Source organism: Polyodon spathula, unplaced genomic scaffold (genome assembly GCF_017654505.1).
Source record: "Polyodon spathula isolate WHYD16114869_AA unplaced genomic scaffold, ASM1765450v1 scaffolds_1220, whole genome shotgun sequence".
In the NCBI taxonomy this organism is placed as follows: domain Eukaryota; kingdom Metazoa; phylum Chordata; class Actinopteri; order Acipenseriformes; family Polyodontidae; genus Polyodon; species Polyodon spathula.
In genome coordinates this window covers 16,014-39,701 of record NW_024472703.1, presented here as the reverse complement: position 1 = coordinate 39,701, position 23,688 = coordinate 16,014, and the positions used below count along the sequence as shown (strand labels likewise).

General features: G+C 42.3%; 2 protein-coding genes across 2 annotated transcripts; both read left to right on the top strand.

Annotated features, from left to right (window-relative positions):
• Positions 1–1,505: 1,505 nt before the first annotated feature.
• LOC121309341 (fish-egg lectin-like) lies at positions 1,506–4,613 on the top strand. Its single transcript, XM_041242218.1, has 4 exons — positions 1,506–1,591; positions 2,083–2,310; positions 3,023–3,368; positions 4,219–4,613. Exons 1-4 carry the CDS (start codon positions 1,543–1,545, stop codon positions 4,355–4,357), a joined length of 762 nt encoding a protein of 253 aa, XP_041098152.1. The 5' UTR covers positions 1,506–1,542; the 3' UTR covers positions 4,358–4,613.
• Positions 4,614–7,115: 2,502 nt separating this feature from the next.
• cbx6a (chromobox homolog 6a) lies at positions 7,116–23,509 on the top strand. The gene is made up of 7 exons (XM_041242217.1): positions 7,116–7,227; positions 7,418–7,461; positions 7,677–7,742; positions 13,561–13,627; positions 14,163–14,587; positions 14,631–15,572; positions 23,070–23,509. The coding sequence occupies exons 1-7, from the start codon at positions 7,159–7,161 to the stop codon at positions 23,170–23,172; spliced, it is 1,716 nt and encodes a 571-aa protein (XP_041098151.1). The 5' UTR covers positions 7,116–7,158; the 3' UTR covers positions 23,173–23,509.
• Positions 23,510–23,688: the final 179 nt, after the last annotated feature.

The window sequence follows — 23,688 nt, the reverse complement described above, 5'->3', positions numbered from 1 at the left end:
CCTTCGTCCTTTTTGCATTTAGGGTGTGTTACGTGCCAGCCCCGCCACACACACACTGACACAAACATATTTAAAAAACACAAGAATTATCAAGGTTTTTAAAGGAAAGCAAACTTTTAATAGTTTTGGGGTTCCGTATTAAAACCTTGAGTTACTGAGGGTTTGTTATGTTAGGGAGTAACAATTATCAGTTTTTTGACCCGTTCAAATTGTGCCCAAAGAAGGGATGAATATTGAAAGGCTAAACAGCTTCTCGAGGGTCCACACCCTGAAAGTTTTGCGTCACCTAGAATTTTCAAATTGAGGTATAATATATACATATTTGTAAAATCGATTATGAAAGTGCACCATTTTGCAGTCGACATTAAACATTTTGAAAGGGCTTTCTTTACCCATGATTGCTTTCCACATAAGCAGCGTAACTATACAGCACCACCATACAGCCGCTGGTCCTGAAAAGCTTGGAAAATGTTCACAATAGACATATTCGTTATTTAACTGATGACTTTAAAAGGCCACACATGCAAATCATTTAAAATAGTAAGAGAAAAGGAACGCAGCCACAATAGTAAAATGACTTGGTAAAAAAAAAAAAATGTAAAAAGAGACTTTTTTAGAAGTTATTCAAGATGTCCAATTAAAGCAGCTGAAATATTCAGTGACAATAAAAACAATGGAACAACAGGTTTGGTGACATTTTTCTTTAAAAGAAGGTGCAAGTGTATTAAGCAACCCTAACCTTTCACATTAAATGATTAAACAAACATCAAAAGAATGATAATAAAATCTGACCACCCCCTCTAACCCCCCCCCCCACCCCGCACACAAAAACATACTTAAAATACACAAGAATTATCAAGGATCTTAAAGGCAAGCAATCTTGTAGTGGTTTTGAGGTTCCGTATTAAAAGATTGATTTACTGAGGGTTCGTTAGGGTAAGGCGGTAACAATTGCTGTCAGTTTATTGACCCGTTCAAATGGTTTGATAAGAAGAGACAAACCTTGAAAGGCTGGTTACGAAACTCAGTTCTCAGCCTTCCGTTAGCCTTGAGTGTCGTTGCGTAGCACACCCTGAAAGTTTTGCATCATCCACAATTTTAGGATTGAGATACCAAATTCGGGTTATATATATATATATATCACCCTAATTTTGATCTTTGATTTAACAGTGTAATCAAAGAAACTGCAAAATACTACTTGCTAAAGAAGTCCATCGAAAGATGTAACAGTAGTACAGTAGCATTTCATGTTTAGATTTCAAAATGTCACTTTTTTTTTTTTACTTCTTGTCTGTTTTTTTGGTTATATTTAAAACTACAAAGCGGTACGTAATTCAATATGTTAGCTTGAGCTTAACATGGGTTTCAGTTCAAATGTTTGCTTTAATCTGCCCTTATTTGATTTCCCATGGAGATAGTGTTGCAGGGTTTCGTGTTTCTCTAGAGTCTTCCCACCCCAGGGTGTTTGGGTATATAAACCCTGCTCCTGCATTTATTGGGACACACCAAGTCTCTCTTAGTGAGATTTGACTGTCTGCAACCATGAGAGCTTCTCTACTCTTCCTGGCACTGTTTGTGGGCTCCAGCCTGGGTGAGTGAGAGGGGTTGGGGTTTGGAGGAGGTAGGGTTTGAAATCTAAAGGGAAATGTTGAAACCCTTTCTTTCATGCAAACAGTCGTCCATAGAGGATAGCTATAGTTAGACCTCTTTTAACGCAATATGTTGTATCAGTCACTGTGTTTAATTGCATGAAGCACAGTGGTAGTATTTAAATGTAATACGATGCTGCAGAGCAAATTTCCACACCATTACTGCTCCTGGCTTCAACTGACTTCAAAACAAAGTCAACGCATTTCGGATTCAGTTTTTTAAACCTTGTAAATGCCGAGAAATAAAAATGCAAAAATGTCAGATTCTGGCAACTACCATACATTTAACCAAAAAGAAATATTGTCACCATTGAGGTGGGACTGGAGTGGGGAGGCCGCTGTGATGTATGGCTCTCTAGGTTTCTCTAGGTGTGCCCGTGTGTTCATTTGTCTCTGTGCGCGTGTGGTGTTTATGCTGCATTGTGTTTTCCAGCGCTGGACTGCCAAGAGATTGACGGGCGCCTCAAACAGATCGACGTCAGCAACGGGCAGGTGTTCGGCGTGAACAGCGAAGGCTTGATCTTCACTCGTTATGGAAAAAACTGGGTGCAGCTCCCAGGGGCCCTCAAACACGTGACCGTGGGGCCCGCTGGAGTCTGGGGGGTCAACAAGGAAGATCTTATCTACAAGTTGGTTGGGGGAGACTGGAAACAAGTTCAAGGTACAGAGTCCACCCAGAAGACTATGAACTGACCACAAACCTGTCACAATAAACTGAAATACATTTATTATTACCTAAGAAGTGTGTTAGAATTTGACTTTTGTAGCTACGGCTGAAAGTTTACCATCACCTAGAATTTCAGGACTGACACATCATTTAAAAAATTTAAAAAAAAATTAAAAAGAAATGACTATATGAAAATATATATATTTTTAATCTTTTATTACATCATGTAATCGAAATAACATCTACCAGATGCCAAGATAGTGGCACAGTAGCATTTTGAAATTTCAGTTTGTCACTGTTTTCATTAAGCACTGTATATGGGGGGGGGGGAAAACCTACCAAGTGGTATATAATTCAATATGTTAGCGTAACATTATTCCAGCAGGTTTCATTCGACTTCATGAAGAAATATTTCTTAATTCTATAGGGTGGTGATGCAAAATGTCTTGCCTTAGCTGTAGGCACTAGCTCCTTGTTAGGTAGTCTAGTTTTATCTACAAAGTTTCTAAAAACTGCTTGCATCTGCTCCACAAGTGTGGTCATTTTGGTTTTTACAGCTTCCTACTGCCCTGTCGTCATACAGTACTTCTAACACGTTTTACAGTGTAATATTTAAAGCAGGCTTCTATCTCAGTCATTTATAACAGTCTGGCTCCTTCTCTCCCTTCTCCTCCCCGCCATGCTCACTCTGGTACGTTCCTCGCAGGTCTACTGAAGCAGATTGATGCAGGAGGCAACCAGTTTGTCGCTGGAGTCAACATGCAGGACAACATCTACTGCCTGAATCGTGATCCCACGGTGACCACGTCAGGCGGCGAGGCCTCCATTCCCTGGAACTTGCTTCCCGGGGCCCTCAAGTACTACTCATGTGGCCCTTACAGCTGCTGGGGGGTGAACGCCGCTGACCAGATCTTTGTGATGAAGGGGGTGACCCCAGACGCCTGCATGGGCAGCAAGGCGTGGCAGCAGGTCCCCGGAGCGCTGTCCATGATCGAGGTGTCCACCGATGGCAGGGTGTTCGGGGTCAACTCTGCTGGGAAAGTGTACCGCAGGTGAGCGGCTCCTGAAATAAAACCAGCATTATGCATTTGGGCTTAGTGACACGCCACAGTGTCTGTCTTATTCCAGCTTTCTGCATGTAATTCCGTGTTAAAAAAAATCTTCTTATTTTACAGAGTAAGTAGTAGGGGTTGCATGTCTCCACGTTGGCATAGTGGTTAGCGTTGCTGCCTCACAGCCCCAGGTTCCTAGGTTTGAATCTGGCCTGGCGGGGGGGGTCTGTCTAAGTGGAATTTGCATTTTCTCCCCGTGTTCACGTTCTCCCACAGTCTAAAGACATGCTGTTCAGGTTGATTGGTCATTCTATATTGCCCTCTGTGTGTGTGTGGTGCCCTGTGATGGGCTGGAGTCCGGTTTAAGGTGTAGCCCTGCCTTGTGCCCCGTGTATGCCAGGTTAGGCTCTGGCTCACCGTGACCCTGTAAAGGATTAAGTGGTTATTGATAATGGATGGATATCCCCACGTTCTGCTACAACAGTTTACATAACATCATAGTCATTTTCCTTTCCATTAACATCCTGACAATTTTTTACACTTATAACTGTAAAGTCTGTTTCAAAGCTCTTTTCAAAATGCCCGCTCTAGTGCACTGATAGTGTCAGGATTACTGCCCACATTGTCAAACAGGTAACATAGCGAGAACGATCCGTGATGTGGGATGGAACAGAAAAGCCAAAGCACGTTTTTTTTTTCTTTTTTTAAATTCACTCTTCCTTCAGTGATTTAGAAGATAGATCTCAAACCCCAGAGCACCAGAGCAGATATTTTGAAAAGAGCACACGACATTTTAGCAAAAGAAACGAACATCATCGTGAGATTATTATAACGTATATATTTTTTTCAGGGACGGGGTTACCGTCAGTAATCCTGCTGGCACCGACTGGACCGATCTGGCCATGTGCGTTAAAAGCAAACATGTGTCGTATGACCTGGGTGTGCTCTGGTTGATCAGCAAAGACGACAATATCCTAGCCTGCCACTAAAACTCCTCGATAGCCAAGCAGCTTGCATTGCAACCCCTGTACGTTGCCTTGGATAATGGTGTCTGCCAAATAAATAAGTAAATAAATAACACAACTACATTTTCACAAATCTCCGATTGCTTTGCTCATCACTATTTTGCTTCACAGACTCCTTTTTTTATGCATAGTCTGGACTTTACTGTTCTCTCTATGGAACAGCAGCCTTTTGAGTTTCTTTTAAGCTTCTTCCTGTTCAACAAATGCCATTTTATAGAAATAAAGCAGTAAAACAAACAAAAGTGTGGCCTGTCTGTTTCCTTGGCGCTAGTGGGTTAATGCGAATGCTCCAGTCCTACAGAGGCCTGTTTAAATGCAAACGGTTTACTCAGGAGAAACCCCGGAATGAAAGTGAGCCTGTCGTTTCCTTTGAAACTATCTTTCGCACTTCTGTTAAATAATGTTTTTCTCCAATCAACTAGAGGCCTGTTTAGGACTCACGGGGGAGGTCATGATTAAAGTCCCGGCTTAAATTCAACCACTGGGCAAACAAAAAAGGGACTCCCCCCCAGTTCAGGACAGGTACCAAAGCTCTAAGGAATGCAAACGGTTTACTCAGGAGAAAAGGGTTCTTCCCCCTCACCACCCCAAAGAGAAAGGGTGCTCCCTCCAGTTCAGGACAGGTTTGAGGCTACAGCAGATAGGAGTTTCTAAAGGAGGCTTGCCTCCACTGATGAGAAAACTCTCTGGGCTCCTCCAATTAAAACCTGTGCTTAGATCACGTCATCTGCTACTGCAAGTACTGCGGTTAAAAGCAGAGAGGAGTTTATAAAGGAGGCATGCCTCCACTGAGGAGCCAGAACTGCTGTTAATATAGGAATGTTGAATCTAGGGTTTTGGTTAAAATGTCATATATATTGTAAAAGATCCTTGCAACTCACGTCGTTCTTTGCCCCCTTTAAAATAGACCCAGAACTCAAAAAACAGTGCATTTTCACATGTTTTTAGCAGGGAGTAATTTTAACCCCCTCCTTGCTATCTATATATATATATATATATATATATATATATATATATATATATATATATATTTATATAGATGTTCAGTAGCTAATGTTTGACCATGATTACAATGTTAAACTCAAATGTTTGCCCTTTAATAACCTTTAAGAACATAAGAAAGTTTACAAACAAGAGGAGGCCATTTGAGCACTAGAGCGCGCACTGTGGACTTATGTTTGTGTTTGTGTTACATGTGGGTGAACTAAAAACAGGCCTGCTATTATTTCGGGACCAACCCACGGATTACAAATAAGCAAAATATACATAAGAAAGTTTACAAACGAGAGGAGGCCATTCGGCCCATCTTGCTCGTTTGGTTGTTAGTAGCTTATTGATCCCAGAATCTCATCAAGCAGCTTCTTGAAGGATCCCAGGGTGTCAGCTTCAACAACATTACTGGGGAGTTGGTTCCAGACCCTCACGATTCTCTGTGTAAAAAAAGTGCCTCCTATTTTCTGTTCTGAATGCCCCTTTATCTAATCTCCATTTGTGACCCCTGGTCCTTGTTTCTGAGGTTTTTTCAGGCTGAAAAAGCTGGTTGGGTCGACACTGTCAATACCTTTTTGGATTTTGAATGCTTGAATCAGGTCGCCACATAGTCTTCTTTATTCTGTGTGTGAATGATTATTGGAGAAGATTCAAGTTCTGATGGTGTCTGGTCTGCTCTTCTTTGCACTCTTTCTAGAGCAGCAATGTGTGTGTGTGATTATTTTTATAGCGAGGTTGCCTGTAGTTCTGATGGTGTGCTGGTCTGTGTGTGTGTGTGATTATTGGAGAGAGTGTGGGGTGCCTGTTGTTCTGATGGTGTGCTGGTCTGTGTGTGTGTGTGATTATTGGAGAGATTATTGGAGAGAGTGTGGGTTGCCTGTAGTTCTGATGGTGTGCTGGTCTGTGTGTGTGTGATTATTGGAGAGAGTGTGGGTTGCCTGTAGTTCTGATGGTGTGCTGGTCTGTGTGTGTGTGATTATTGGAGAGAGTGTGGGGTGCCTGTTGTTCTGATGGTGTGCTGGTCTGTGTGTGTGTGATTATTGGAGAGAGTGTGGGGTGCCGTGCACCCCTGCCAGCCTGTCTCGCCGTGCACCCCTGCCAGCCTGCCAGCCTGTCTCGCCGTGCACCGCTGCCAGCCTGCCAGCCTGTCTCGCCGTGCACCCCTGCCAGCCTGTCTCGCCGTGCACCCCTGCCAGCCTGTCTCACTGTCTCTGTGCTCGCTGCAGAGCTGACTTACAGTTGTTACAGGGCTGCAGTGCAAGCTTAATATTTAAGTGCAGTGTATTTTACAGTAAGTGTAAATAATAATACTTAAATACAATACGAACTGGGATGCAACAAGTTAGGATTACAAGGTAGATCTACAATGACATATTAGTGGTGCACCAGTGCAAGGATGGTGCATGTCACATTTGTTACATTTCTGTCAGTTTTTCGTTTTGTATCTGGGAAAACTGTAAAGCGGTGTGTGTGATCTTAAATGTAACACTGTTCAACAGATTGGAAACAAAATGCGTTCACTCCATTGGGTGATGCAAACCGTCTGGTCGTAGTAAATCCGTGGCGCATCTCTATTTGACCGAATGTGGCTTTACAGAACTTGGAACAGGGGCCTGTGAATCACAGACAGACTCAAAAAAATATCAAATGGTGGAACAGGAGGGGGTGTAACTTTAAGAAGTCCCCCCCCCTTTCCTGCCCCCCCAGGCCCGGGGTTTCCGCGGCAACGCAGGTCACGTGTGCGGCTGCTTATTCTGGTCTGTCCGGGCTGGAAGATGGAGCTGTCTGCTGTCGGAGAGCGAATCTTTGCCGCCGAGTCCATCATCAAACGCCGGGTCCGAAAGGTAGGCGAACCGGGCCAAGGGAACAGCCGGGCCGGAGCTTGCGGTGAGGGTGCTGGGGGAGGTCTGGGGGAGATCGGGGGTAATCAGAGCCATACTGCAAGCAAGAGACCGTGTTCTGTTTTTGCAAAGATTGCAACCTTGTTTTTTTATATTGCACAGTGTAACGTCTCTTTTTTTTTTTTCTTTGCAGGGTCGAATCGAGTATATGGTGAAGTGGAAAGGATGGGCAATCAAGTAAGTGCCCTTACAGCATTAGCAGTGCTCCTATAGAAAAGAAGAAGGAGAAAAAAAGCATATATTTATTTTGCATGTATGGATGTGTGCAAACGGTACCCACATAAATACATAAATAATAAATAAATAAGCAAGCCGTAAAATGGCAGGGGTACGGTGCATACGAGTTGATGGATCATATCTAAAACGCATGTACTTTAATTATTTCGTTCCAGATACAGTACGTGGGAACCTGAAGAAAACATTCTGGACGGCCGCCTTATTGCGGCTTTCGAGCAGAAGTAAGTATTGTTTTAATGCATAATGTTTGTGTGTGTGTTGTATGCGTGATATATTTGTTTATTTCGCCGGAACGCAAATGCACGTTTGCCTGTACACCTCCGTGCATTGTATTATTGCAACAACCACGCTGGCTGGAGCCTGGTTTGTGTTCATTTTTGACAGCAAGGGCGCTGGCTTCAACTTAAAAGAAGGCGGCAGAGTTTTTAAAAAGCCGCTTTAATCGCGCATTTCTTCGAGCTCCTCGTCCAACACCTGCAGGTTTTGCGTTTCTGTGCGTGTTTGAAGTACCTGAAATGCGTTCAGACAAAGCGGAAAGTTCCAGACGAAAGCAGGGTGGTTTTTTTTTTTCTGGTTTGACAGACACCGCTGCTCTCTCCCGCCACTGCCTCTGGGCAACACAAACCAGGGCTTGAAAGAGGCGGATCGCTTCATTGCAAACCCCACAGCTGAAATACACAACGCATATCTTATTTGCATCAGGAGGTGACCCAATAATATTGTGCACGGTAGCTGAAATACACAACACATATCTTATTTGCATCAGGAGGTGACACAATAATATTGTGCACGGTAGCTGAAATACACAACGCATATCTTATTTGCATCAGGAGGTGACACAATAATATTGTGCACGGTAGCTGAAATACACAACGCATATCTTATTTGCATCAGGAGGTGACACAATAATATTGTGCACGGTAGCTGAAATACACAACGCATATCTTATTTGCATCAGGAGGTGACACAATAATATTGTGCACGGTAGCTGAAATACACAACGCATATCTTATTTGCATCAGGAGGTGACCGAATAATATTGTGCACGGTAGCTGAAATACACAACGCATATCTTATTTGCATCAGGAGGTGACACAATAATATTGTGCACGGTAGCTGAAATACACAACGCATATCTTATTTGCATCAGGAGGTGACACAATAATATTGTGCACGGTAGCTGAAATACACAACGCATATCTTATTTGCATCAGGAGGTGACACAATAATATTGTGCACAGTAGCTGAAATACACACGCATATCTTATTTGCATCAGGATCAATAATATTGTGGTATCAGGAGGGAGTAGCTGAAATACACAACGCATATCTTATTTGCATCAGGAGGTGACACAATAATATTGTGCACGGTAGCTGACACAATAATATTGTGCACGGTAGCTGTCCTGTTTCCACGGTAGTTTTATATTAAAACCGAAGTATGTAGTGTTATCTTGGCTATGTACACACAAGGTAAAAATATCTGTTATATTTAAGCATTTAAACCTTTTGGTGTACCCCCCCCCCCCAAAAAAAAAAAAAAAGATTTTTCATTTGTGCACGCTGCAGTTATACCTCCTTTCAAACCCTGTCTCTCTGTGCAATTATAACTTTATCTGCATCTATCTGCTAATCTCCATCCACTCGTTTTTAGTGGTGCTTACATTCTCCATAAGGAGTTTTAGCTTAGGGACGCAAGTTTCTTCCTTGATAGTTTAAAATACAAAAATACATTCAAATTAAAATCGATCAAGCTTTATTTTATATAGCGCCTTTCATAGCGGACCACCATCACAAAGCGCTTTACAAGATGAAGTAACAAGAAAAAAATCCATAATACTTCAAATACAGAGAAATGCATCATACATGATATACAGTGGAAAGAACATAGTACATGATAGCAGCATAATACATGAAATAGTGCATTAAATACAGTGGAAAGAGCAGAATACAGGATAGCAGCAGAATACATGAAATAGTGCATTAAATACAGTGGAAAGAGCAGAATACAGGATAGCAGCATAATACATGAAATAGTGCATTAAATACAGTGGAAAGAGCAGAATACAGGATAGCAGCATAATACATGAAATAGTAGCAGCAGCTAATAGCAGATAGCTACTAGCAAATCTTGTATTTTGCAAAAATATTAGTCCCAAACCACTACTGGATATTCTTGTGCCGTATCCTTTGATTGTAAGACTAACGAGTCAGTTTGATCAGCGCTGGAGAAAAAGCTGGATCGCATCAAACCGCTTCCAGGTGGCTCTCTTGCATACCACCTGTCCCTGTTCTCCTGGATTGTCCTGGTTTTCGGGAAGGTCTCCCGGGTGTCAAGATGCCTCCCGGGACACCTAAACGATCCTGATTTTGAATCTTCTCCCGTTTTTTTTTATTTATTTATTTATTTTAACTCGCACGCTTCCACATCCTTGTAAAAAGGATTACAACAGCAACAACGCAAAAAGCTGCATTAAGTCAAGTAGTGATTTAATCTGGCAGAGTACAAGTTAATTAACCCAAGTCTCGGTGCATGGTAATGTTAATAATAATGATAATAATATTTAATCAGTTAGCAGGAGCTTTTATCTGAAGGGACTTCTCATGAATGGAGTGAATCATTTCAGTCCGTGACCTACATTGGTAGGCAATGTGTTAACTGATTCATGTCGCTGTGTTGCACCTGTCTGCCTGCAAAGAGTCGCTCGCACTGACTGGCTCGCTAAGAGGAGTCAGCTAAGGACATCTGATATCGGCCTTCTCATCTCTTCACCCCTTCAGAGTGTGAAACTCTCACAGGGAATGAAACTTGCTGGTGCTGCCCCTTCTGGGTTTCTCGTCAAACCCTTTTATTGAAGTACGTTATTTAAATGAGCAGGAGTCTGAGCAATCAGCCCTAAGGCTAGTTAAACTCTTTCTCCCCTGCAGCTGCGTGTAACAACGAGGGAGGGGGTGTATATAAGGGATACAAAACTTAAAACCTTCTTTAATAAAGCTGTTTATCGGATCATGAGGTGATCTGTTTGTCTGATTTGCATTTGCACATTCAGAGCAGAAACTTGAAAAGGACATTCTTTTGCACAAGTTCATCAGTGTAATAGAATCTGGGAGTGTATGGGGATGCCCTGTCTGTCTTTCCATCTGTCAGGGCGTCACTTCTTTTGTATATCTGGAGAACTGCTTATCCAGTCGTGTTGAAACTGATGTCCAGTACTCGAACACACATGATTGGGGGTATTGAAATTTGGGGGAATTTGAAAATTTGTATGTTTTTTCATGGTACCGACAACTCCATTTCTGACCTGTGTATATATTTTTTGAAATATAATTGGGGAAACTACAAAGCAGTGTGTAGTTCAATATGTTAACGTAACATTATTCAGCAGGTTTCATGCGACTTTATGAAGCAAAATTTTGTTCATTCTATAAGGTGATGCAAAGCTTTTGGCCATCGCTGTACACAGTGGCTAATTAAGCTTGTAGTAAAACCTGAACTGGATGCAGTAGGGAGTAGGGATCTTATTTCCATCCCTGCTGCTTGCCATCAAATAAAAATTATTTTTTTTAGCCATTCCAGGTTTTAGTACGAGATTGATTAGCCACAGTTTGTACAGGTAACAAGCTCAGGTGTGTCTTTGTTAAACTCTTTGTGAAACCAGGGATGAATCGAACTGCTGTGCAGCTGGTCTTATTTCCATCCCTGAGCTGTATCTCTATATTTTCTTTTCACATTTCAGTTGAACCGTTAAGACATATCCCGTTGCCAGTGAAACTGTACGTGGTTAGCCCTGCAATGGAAAATAACAAAATGTGAAAGCGGAGGTGTTTGACAAAAGACATTAAAGCAACATAATTGCTTAGCGCGACTTTTCGCGCCTTTTTTTCTATTTTGTATATTTCCAGCTCCACCTTAGGTAAGGAGCATTACACTAACTTGCAAAATCTAAATCTTCCAAAACTGTCCGAGGCAGAGGCAGCAGAATTAGGCAAACCACCTCTATTGATGTGCTTAAAGTGTTCACCTGTCTGGCATAACGTTGGGCTTCAGTCGGGTAACCAACCCTTTATTTTTGGGTCTAAATAAGGCATTAATATTCTTGATGACATATACAGTAAGGACGGGCTTATTAGTTTCCAGGAATTGACCTCGCATTTTAATTTACCAGGATCGTCCTTTTTCTTCCATCATAGACTTCGTTCTACTTTTACGTGATTATGGGGTTCCCTGGGGATCGGAACTTGTAATACATCCTAAAATAGATTGGGTGATTCCTCTACAGGGCTAGTCTCAACTGTATAAAACTTCATATAACCCGCTGGCTTTGTTCAAGTCATGGGAGAAAGATCTCACCTTAGAAGATATGCTATTTGATTGGAAGGCGGTCTAGGACAATATATTTTAATGCGTCTAAAAATCCCAATCGCCAATCATTTTAAATGGTCACAGGTCTCCTCGTAAGAGACATCTTGTAGGAGTCACCTCAGATCTTCTGTGTAAGCTGTGCTCTTTAATACACCTGGCACTGTAATGCACATGATCAGGGAATGTCCAGAGGTTCACTCTTTTTGGTGCCAGGTGATAGCTCTACTGTCTGGATTATTAATTGGGAGAGACTTACCATTGGATCCAGTTGTACTAATACTTCATGATGACTCAAAACTTCAGTTGCTGGAACGTCGGCTGAAAACTTGTCTTGCTGGTTTAACCAGCGGTAAAGAAAGTGATAGTACAGCGCTGGCTCCCTCCTCATAGACAGCCTGTACGGCAGTGCTTGTCGTATTTTAATGACGTAGTCATGCTAGAACTATCCACCCCCTGAATAAATAAAGCAAAAAACGGCACTTTAGAAATCTAGAATGGAGCTACAATCGAGATGACTAAGCTTGTTGTCAGAAGTGTAATTGGATACAGACTATGTGACTGTCCAGATTATTCTGAGGAGCTCCGAGCAGGGATGGTAGGGCCGCTAGAGGGAAGGAGGGAGGGAGGGAGGATATGATATCTTGTGTGATTTTGTTTTTGCTTGTGCTCTGTGAAAATCAATAAAAAATTTGGTCATAAAACTTTGATCACAAAAAAAAAAAAAAAAACACTTGTTAAAAAATGACTTGAGTATTTCTTTTAATAGCCATTTAAAAACTGATTACAAAAACACAGCATGATACCGTGGTACGGTGATAAGCATGGGATATTTCTTGATGGTTACAATACCGTCAGTTTGATAGCGCGACATCCCTACTTCTAGTTTTTAAAAGTCTAAACTGTGACAGATCTTAATACCACCACCTTGTAAAATGTGTGAAGTTCATTTTTCGGTTCAGAGTAACTGTGTACCTAAGCGTTATTTGTGAATGCTTATTCACCTCTCTTACACCCTGTTAGAGAATTGACTTCCCTGTATTTTTTTAATGCAGGACTGAACGTGAGAGTTTATGTGTACGTGTGTTTTAAGTACTCGCCCAGAGGACTGCTGAGACACAGACACACCTAGTCCTCATCAGATTTAATTCGGAGCTGGCTGGTTCCAGACCCTTGCAATTCTCTGTGAAAAAATGCGTCTTATTTTCTGTTCTGGTTGCCCCTTTATCTATTCCAGGTCCCCTGGGTCAACATCATTTTTCTTCTTGCTTGGATTCTCTTTGTAAACCATTTTCTCTTTTATTCCTCGCATCCTCTGCAGTGCTGTAATTTTGTTGTGCTGAGATGAATATGTGTTTTTCATATTCAGATATTATTTTAAACTTAAAATGAATACTCCACTGTTCTTTTTCAGTTTGATTTAGCAGGGAAAACAAGTATAATTGATACCAAAGAAAATCCTTAGGGCGGAAAATAGACCTGATACCCTAGTCAAGAAATGAAACCATTGAGAATTTAACCATTTTACTAATAACAAGCATGTTCATAACTTCAAATACACAGGTATAAAGGTAACCTGTAGGACACTGATTCGTAATGTTTTGCCTGAGATGTTTAAAAGTGAGGACCCTGGTCTTTTATTCATTTATTTTTAACATATTTATTTTTTGATTTGACAGAGAGAGGGAGCGGGAACTCTATGGTCCCAAGAAGAGAGGACCCAAGCCAAAAACCTTCCTTTTAAAGGTAACACCTGGCACCTGTTACCTTGGTAACGGGGCACCAATAATGATTCCCACTAGGGCTGTACCGATTCCTTGTGTCGATGAGTCGTGATGTTTTCTTTACATGATATAAAGCAATAGAGGTCTGTATTGTTTGTATTGAGATGCAAGACCACAGCACTGCACACTGTAGATAAATAACTACAGCTTCCAGGATCCCTCGCCATAGCTATAATATATAAGAACTTAAGAAAGTTTACAAACGAGAGCAGGTCATTTGGCCCATCTTGCTCGTTTGGTTGTTAGTAGCTTATTGATCCCAAAATCTCATCAAGCAGCTTCTTGAAGGATCCCAGGGTGTCAGCTTCAACAGCATTACTGGGGAGTTGATTCCAGACCCTCACAATTTACAACAACAATGTATACACAGATAGATAGATACATACATACATGCATGCATGCATGCATACATACATACATAGATGCATGCATGCATGCATCTATCAGACGGAATATGATTTTAAAAACGCTAACTGCTTATTTTACTCCCCCCACAGGCTCGTGCCCAGGCGGCAGAAGCAGTCCGCGTATCAGAGCTGCACTTCCCTGCTTCCTCGAAACACCCCTCCTCTTCCTCTTCCTCTTCCTCTCACTCCCGCCCCCACCACGCCCCTCCCCTCCGCCATCCCCACCCGGTCGTCTCCCCCAAGCTCCACTCCGGGGCTGCCGTTCACAAGCTGAAAAAAGACATCCGTCGCTGCCACCGCATGTCTCGGCGCCCCCTGCCCAGACACGACCTCCTGCCCTCGGGCTCCCACTCCGTGTCCGCCCCCTCCGGAACCCCGGGGGGCCCCCAGCTCCTCCGCCCGCCTGTGTCTCCCTTCTCTGAAACGGTGCGGATCTTGAACCGCAAGGTGAAGCCTCGAGAGCCCAAACGAGGCCGGATCATCCTCAACCTCAAGGTCATTGACAAAGGAACGGGAGCCCAATAATAATAATAATAATAATAATAATAATAATAGTAATAATAATGGCAGTGGCCACGGCAATGCCCCCCCCAGTGGCACAATTCGCAGGAACCCCCCCGGCCGCCCCAGAATCCCGTCCCGCAATCGAGTGATCGGGAAGAACAAGAAGTTTGGTGAGGCTGGGCTGCCCATGCGAGCTCCGGCCCACATGAAGTTTGCCGGCTTCTCTCTATACGGGAAACAGCAAAACCTAAGCGGCACCCCTCCTTCCTCATCAGCCGCCCTTCCCTCTTCTGCTCCCTCCACTCTCCTGGGACGTCCCGCCGCTTTAGGGCGCCCTCCTACTTCGCCTTCCGTGAAGAAGCCCCCGGCGATCGGCCCTCCTTCCTCTGTGGCGGGGCGCTACCAGCACAGCTCCCCTTCGTCCTCCTCCTCCTCCTCCTCATCCTCCTCCTCTTCCACCAGCTCGGAGTCGTCTTCAGGCAGCTCCGGCTCCAGCAGCTCTTCATCCAGCGGCTCGGACTGCCCCCCCTCCCCTCCTTCCCAAATCCAGCCCCCTCCTTCCTCAACCGCAGTCCCTCCCTCCAGCGCCCGGGCCGAATCCCCACAGCCCCCTAAACTGAGCCCCCAGACCACTGGCCCCAGATCGGGTCTGCACCACCGCTCCTCCTCCTCCTCCTCCTCTTCCTCCTCCTCCTCGTCCGATGAAGACGACGTGGAGTCCAGGGTCTTGGATCTGTCCGTCCCTCCCGAATCCAGCGCGGCAACTCCCGCGAACAAGGAAACTCGCAATGACAACGACGACGACGAAGACTTCGAGGACGTCAAGGGCGGCCGGTCGTCTCCCCCTCCCGTCGCTGGCTTCGAACCCGGCCCGGATTGGCGCCCAGAGATGTCCCCTTGCTGCGCCAACGTGGTCGTGACCGACGTGACCACGAACCTCTTCACCGTCACCATCAAGGAGTTCTGCAACGCGCAGGATTTCACGGGCGCCAAACCGTAAGCCGAAACGACGCGTGGCACAGACCGCCAGGGCTGGGAACCGAAGGGGGTTCGATTCTCAAGAAGGATTCCCCTCCCTTTAGTACCATGTTCTGTCATCCCACAAAGGACTAGAAACCAAGGCGTTTCAACACATTTTCTTAGCATCACAACATTTTTTAATGGTACTAAAGCAGAGTGAGAAAACTCCTAAAGAATTGAATCTACGTTCCAGGTGTTGTGTTTTCCACTGTCCGATTGATCCCGTCCCCATTCAAGATTATGTCCTGATTTGGTTTCCTGTTTCCTAGGTGTCGTGTGGACTATTTTATTAATCTAAACTGACGTCCCAAAACCCCCCCTCTCTTCCACAGACTGTTTCTTAAATTGTATTCAGACTGTGGTGTTAATAAGGGGATCAATAAATAACCCCACAGTGTTAAAACTGTCTGTATAGTCATGTATAGTCTGTATAGTCATACAGCTACGGCCAGAAGTGTTGCATCACCCTTAGAATCAACTCGTTTTGCTTCATAAAGTCGAATGAAACCTGCTGCATAATGTTATGTTAACATACTGAATTACATACTGCTTTGTAGTTTTCCATATACTGTAAAGCCACAAATATTTGCATCCTTAAAATCTTTTTTTTTCCCCTCTATAAACGTTGGCGACTTGTTGTAATATACCAAATATGTATTGTTAGTGGAATTTGATATTTGTGCCAAAAAATCAATACAGGGGGGGAAAAAAGCATAATAAAAGGCTTGCACATGTTTATGGCTTTACAATATTTTAAAAAGACAATGTGACATTAATGAAATCTAACTTGAAATACTACTGTACTACTATTATGGCTTCTGGTAGACTTTTTTTTTTCATTTTGTAGTTTATTTGATTACATAATGTTAAAAAAATCTAAAATCTCAATCCTAAAATTGTAGGCGATGCAAAACATTTAGCCATACCTATACTGACTTTGAGTCGCGACACGGCAAAGACTCTTTGAGTGCGGTACATAATGCGTTCATCCAGCTGGATTGAGATCTGGGGGTTTGTGCTTTTGAGATTACTATAGTCTCAGATCTCATGGTGCCTCTTCATACTAATCACTGATAAACCAGAGGCTGCACTGCCATCTTGCAGTGCCATCTTGTGTGTAATGAGGCTTGCCTATGGCTGCTCGGATTGTAGTAAAAATGAACAGGTCCCATACAATGGGCTGCTTTCTGGAATCGCGGTTGACCGCTCGGGCGAGGCGAGTCTGATCTGTAAACTACTCCCTGCCCTGTCAGAGCTGTGCCTGATTTCACTTGGACAGTGGAAACGCAACAAGCCTGCTTCGTAACTGTTTGACATGTTCCAGGATTTGCTGTTGGTCTCCGGTATGAACTAACGCTAGCCAAAGCTTCTTAAAAACCCATCCCTCACCTCTCATTGACACCAGCAATCTTGCCACTGGGCTCACTGTAACGTTTAAAACCCATTAGCTTTTTACTAGTGTTCTCCGCTCTGCCATTGGGATCCCTTTTAAAGAGAGAGTCGGCCAGAGCTTTCAAATCCAGAATCTTGTTTGCACTTATTAGCACCGCTCTCACAGTCACTTAACTAATCAGAAGAAAACAGATTGGCTGCTGCTTTAAAGGAGCCATTGGCAATACTATTATTGCTCATCAGTCTTTTAAATAGACTAGGATGTGTCCTCTTAGATGCAGCAAAGCCTGGAATGGCTCAAACCGCTGTGGAATGGGACTATATTGGTTCCAACCCTGCTGTAATGGGTGAGGGGCTTATTTTGGGGTGGTGTGGGTGGTAGGGGGGGGGGATAACTAAAGTGTCCTCACAGATTTGGGGGGAAGGGGGGGGTGGGTGGGGGGGGGAGGGGGGTCAGGCCTGGGAGCTGTTAGTTTTCTATGGTGCTTATCTTGGGCTGCAGAATCAACAGACAGTCAGTCTTTCTGAATCAGGTATAAACATGATCAAGAGATTTTTCCATGTGTCATATGTGCTGAGCTAGCATGGTTTAGCAGGGGCTCCACAATTTATATATATAAAAAAAAACAAATGGCGTGAATCTACTGAAGCCTGACCCTAATCAGCTGCTTGGCTTCTGTTTCTGAGACCACAAGAAAGACGCACATGGGTGCATGTGTTGTCCATTAAATGAAAGCTTTGCCTTTTAACAGACCGAGCCATTCGTTTAATTATTTCAAAGAAGGAGCCCACCAGGACCATCACATCTGTCTTTAGTGTAGCCCCCCTCGGCCGTGCCGCTGGACGTCCCCAGACCACCCCACTCTGCACACATGACCACTGTGGAGGATACTGAGATACTCCAGTGATCGCTGGTGCTGACCAGACAGAGCCTTCGGCTGCAGCCGTCCATGGAAGAATAATACGTAGAAGCAACGCCCTTGTTAAAAGAAGCGTAAAGTTAATCAAATAGACAGTACCAGTGAACCTTAATCTAATATGGAGGTCCCTTTGGGAGGTCTGCAGTGTGAAAGGTACATTATGGTAAATGCATAGCTGATTTATTTAAGAGCGTACAGCCCTATAGAATGAACCAATTGTGCTTTGCAAAGTCGAGTGAAGCCTGCTGAATTGTGTTACGTTAATGTGTGGAGTTACAGACCGCTTTGTAGTTTTCCCATGTACAGATGGCCCCTTTTTATATCGCCTCGCTTAATATCATACCCGTTTTTAAACCACTCGCAGTGCACCATCGGTTCTTTTCAGAAAATACCTTTCCTAATATCATCTCACAAACCCACTTGTTGTCACGTTTTGTGCAGCCTGTCAAATTCTTCATGGCCAGGCTTTACAGGATCTGTTTCCAGCGCATCTAACAACCAAGAATCAGCTTGGCTGAAACGGACGTTTTGTGCAGCCTGTCAAATTCTTCATGGGCGATTTTAATGGGATACAGTTCGGTTACAAAACACAGACGTAGCAGTCCTTTTATTCAGCGCTTGTCTGGCGCGTCGGGTCCAATTTATTTTCACACGCGCTGTTTATTTTAAACGCGCCATTTAAAAAAATAAAGTAAAAAATTCAGAGTAAAACAGGTTTAAAAGGCACTGAATCGCAAAAGGACACTCAGTACTGCATCTCCAGCCAAGCCCCACCCCTTGCTCGCTGTATTTCTCACATACCTCTTTATAGACGTGCATACTGATAAATCCTCTCCTGATCACTCGTTTTATCACCAAACTCAATGCGATCTGAGTCATTATTTTATTACTGTAACATCTCAAATAGTTCTGCAGATGTCTGTGGTATTCTTTGAGCGCTGGATGCAAAAGCAGCTCTCTCCTTTGTGTCCGTGTTCTCTCTGTGGTGGATGGGGCTATCAGATATGCCCTTTTTTTCTGCTACATTCGGCTCCTATCCGTCTCACTCGGCCATTGAAAGGTTTTATATAAGGAGAAAAAACGACTAGAGACTTGTGCTTGACGTCCTTTTGATGATGTCGGACAGGGTCCAACAGCGGACTGGAAAGGGAAAATTGTAGCGCCGGTCCTGGCCCGACGTAGGACCGCAAAGGGTTAACATAATCCGTCTTGCACAAATGCACACAACAAAAGTGCAGCTCCTAGTTGACCGCTCTCATCGGTCGACAATCCATGCCTTTTTAGATAGTGACCCAAACTGTTTCATTCTAGTTAATAATCCAAAATGTATTTGTCCTTTAGTAATCTGTATCAGTTTGTTTAAATGTAAAGAAAGACTAAATGTACAGTATTAAAACACAGCTCTTTAATTCACGTTGGTTTTCTTTGTTTTTCTTCTCGTACTGTGCCGTCGTAGGAGAACGTGAAGCCCGGTTTACATCGCGAATTATACCCGCTCGGCAATCGCAGTGTGGAGCGTTTTCATCTGTGTTTAACGAAAAATTTAAAAAAAAATGTGACATTTTGAAATCTAACATGAAATACTGCTGTACTACTATTATGGCTTCTGGTACACTTTTTGCGCTATGATTTTGTAGTTTCTTTGATTACATGATGTTAAATAAAAGATCTAAATTATATTCATATGGTTGTTTTTTTTATGTCTCAATCCTACAATTGTAGGTGAAACATTTGGCTGTATCTGTATATATATATATCAACCGCTTTTGTACGTATTTCAGCCCTCCGTTACCCTGATAAGTCATAAATGTATGCAGAGTTGATGGAGATAAGTCCTAAGAGAGATTTATTGAAAAAGGAGAGCCGTACCTTGGCTTGTGTACGTTTTGGTTCAGATTCCCGGAAGCCTCAGTCTTTGGCTGTCAGTAACCAGCTGTTGCTTTTTGCCTGCCTTTCAGTTTCTCTGCATTATTTCCTGTAGCCTCTTGAAGCGAAATGCAGGGAAGTGAAACGGCAATACCTACAAGAAGCAATCGGTCGCGCTTTTACGTTAACTCAATTTAAAAAAATTAAAAAAAAGAAAAATCCAATACGTGTTTGCCATAATGTTTGATATAGAATACCGACATCGTGATGCATGTTAGGTAAGGTTCGCTGAAAATGTTTCGTTAGCTGTATGGGATTTATATTCATGCAATCAGGAGCTTTAAAGGGGAGAAAATGCAAGAATTTAAAAGCATATCTCCGTCACAGCGAAGCGAAGTCCTGAAGCATTTTTCTCTAGGGGTTTTTTTTTTTTTACCTGCCTTTATACCATACTGTGGATCCTGTATGACCAGTATACCGATTCCCTGGGCTTTGGGTGGGGTCCGGATGTGGGACTCTAACCATTACACCAGGGGTGGGGAACCCATGTTCCTGGAGGGCCGGTGTCCCTCCTGGTTTTTGTTCCAACTGTGCCCTAAATGACTTAATTAGATTAATAATTGGTCCAATTAAATAACTTGGGTCACAGTTGGAACAAAAGCCAGGAGCTACAGCTGCCCTCCAGGACCAGGATTCCACACCCCTGGCTTTACACAGTAAGTGAATCTACAGTGTAGTGGCAGGAAACGAAATTGGGGAAAACAAATCTGTTGTAAAAAATGTTAAGGGACAAAGCAGTTATGCCAATAAGAGATGAAAGTGGTTTTCTAAAAACATTGGGTGTTTATTCCTCCTTTTTTAAAAGAGTAAACACCTTGAAAATGCAGTAACCTCCCGTCCTAATACAGCCAGGTATTCTGGGACACATCGAGATCTAAGCGCGGAGGACTCCAGAGAAGCGCACTGTGTAAGCAGTGGGATGTTTTGGGGGGTTAAAATGAGCTTCCAACCGCGGTTTTAGAAAAAAATAAATTCTCTCAAAAGCCCTGCGTTTTTTGGGTCTCGTTTTGTCTCGCTACTACAGACCATGGAACACGGAGACACCCAAATTTCGTTCTCAATCAGATGAATCTGTGTTTAATTGAATAATCAGTCAAGCTATTTACCAGACAAGTCAGTCAAACAGTATTTGCAATAGACAAGAATGTAGTGTTCTACTGGAAGATGGCAGCCTAGAAATTTAAACGCAGAAGGCTGTTTATCTATGTAGAGAGCGAGAGAGGGGTAGGGTAGAGATTAGGGCTAAATGCTGTATACAGCTAGATAGTTGTCCTGCAAGGTCAAATGATGCTATAATCCTTTTGTGATTTTAAATCTCATCTTTTCCCTGTGTAAATTGCATTTATTTAATTTTGCACGCACCTTTTAAACTGGTACTTTTTAAATAAAAGGAGGCGTTTTCAGCACAACTTAATATAAAAAAGTTAAACCAGACCATTGAAACTGAACTTGTCTGGTTGTTATTTGGTGCTACTGCATCCTCTACCGTTGATTTAGATACAGTTTCTTTTATTTGAGTTTAAAATGTGTAGCCACAATAAATTTTCACATTTTATCGATTTTAATAGTTTGTGATCTAAAGATTTGACTCGGGTGGTCGTTATTTGCTACCCCTTTAAAGATGAACCCTTTGAAAAGATTTAAAGAGAGTAGAGTCAAGTAATGGACTTCTGTCCCCCAGTGCTAAAGAGGGTTAGTTAAGGGATTGGGAGAGGAAGGAGGGCACGGTTAGGCTTCACTGATCCACCAGAGCTATCTTAAGTTTCAGCTGGTAGAATTGCACTTATTAAAATCAAGTTCCTGATTGTAATGGGTTTATTTTTTATTATTATTTTTTTAAACTGCAATGAATCTGAAGATTGTGCTTGTGAATATATATATTATATATATATATATATATATATATATATATAAATATGATAATACTGTAATAGAGCATGCTTCGTGGTTTTCTGAAATATAGAATATATTATTTTTATTATTCTTTTTTTTTTTTTTCAAATCTTCGCTGTGACCATACACTCCAAAGTTTTCCTGTAATTTGCCTTTATTTGGTTTGTGCTTGCCTGTGTGAAAAAATAAAAATGAAGGGAAGTATAAAACCAGTAAAAATGGTTTTCTTTCTTTCTTTTTTTTTTTTTTCTTTCTTTCTTTCTTTCTTTCTTTCTTTCTTTCTTTCTTTCTACTATATAGAAGGTGTCAAGCCACACATCAAATTCCCAGGAATGTATTGGTTTATTTAAAAAAAAAAAAAAAAAAAAACTAGGTTTCATTTTACAAAATGCCTTTCCTTGGAGTGCAGCCCAGATGCGAACAGACCTGATTTTGTTTCTGTCTGTTGATGAAGTGTTCAAGAGACTAGCGGTCCCACATCAACTACAGATTCGCTTGTCCTGATTTTGCCTTCCCCGTTAAAAGGAGCAGCAAGCACTCCCTTTCAAAAAGTGTAGTTACATAACCTGCCACATGGTGATGCCAACATGCTTTGTGACATTTCTGTAATCGAGCAAATGTTAAGGTTGCCTTCTCCGTGCACAAATTATAACCCCTTGTTTTTTAAAAAAAAACCCTACACTTCTATATATACATTTGGGTGATCAAAAACTGAATTTTGCCTTCCCATTTAATGTGTTATTGGTTACCTTTTGATGTTATCAGAGAGCACTGTTTTTCCCCCCCTTTATTAACCAGGCCTGCTCATCTCCTTGGCTCCTTACTCTAGGAGACCCGTGTGGTGTCTCCTGGGAAAACAACAAACATTTAATAAACAGAGAGATCGTCTTGCGCTATTGTGGTGAGATACAGACAGTTGTAAAATGTTTGAATTTGGGGTGAATATTTGGTGACACGTGAAATGGTAGCCGCATTGGTCCAGAGATGGCAGACTTTGGAGAAGGAGAGGTGGTAGCTTTATTGGACTAAACCAATAATTAATGACAATCTTTCAAGACCTCGGAGGTCTCTTACTCATTTCAAATTGTAATTTTAAAAAAGGTTCAAGACTTCTGTTCTATAGAAACAATTGTTTAAAAGTCTATCCTTAACAAAACCCCCAAATTATTTTAATAGGTTGTTCTAGGAGTACTTCTAATCTTGGGTCTCGGACACTTAGAAGTTTCTTGGTTCATAAAGTTTGTATGGAATTTGGAGAAAAAGGTATTGAGTTTTCTAGCTACGTGGTCTTGGAATAAACTTCAAACAAAGGCAACTTACATTGTCGTTTGTGTGCGTGTAGGACGAAACTGAAGAAGCCTGGAATACAAAAAGATCAACGATGTCAAAAAGCTACTGAGGAAAGCGTTGGTAATTACACCCGAAATTGGACATGCACGATTTAGACAGGAGGCAATTATTACTTGCGCAACTTGGAAACAAGACGAACACATGTATCTATATATGTAGATTTCAGTTATATAATTTTATTTTGTTAATCCAGAATGCAACTAGTTAAAGTGTAATTAAAACACCTCTCAAGCAAGCAAACATGCAGACAGATGCACACTCTGAAATCATGCTTTTACCTTGTGTTCTGTTTGGTTTTTTCGTTTTTTTTTATCAGTGACGATTCAGAGTAAATGGCTATGACAGTGATATTCAGGATGTTCTGTCGATGTACACCTTGTATTTTTTGCTTATGTTTATTGTACTGGCACTTAAATAAAACAATGAAATATATTAAAAACAACTGGCTGTATTGTGTTTTTATTACAGAGAAAATGTATAATATTAGTGATTTATAGTGCTCTTCCATAGCTGTGTGCTCAAATTAAGAGAGAGTGTTACCTCCAGTCTAGCACAGGCTTGAGACACGGAGACTGAATCCATTCTCAAACTGAACGCAGTAGGGATCTAAG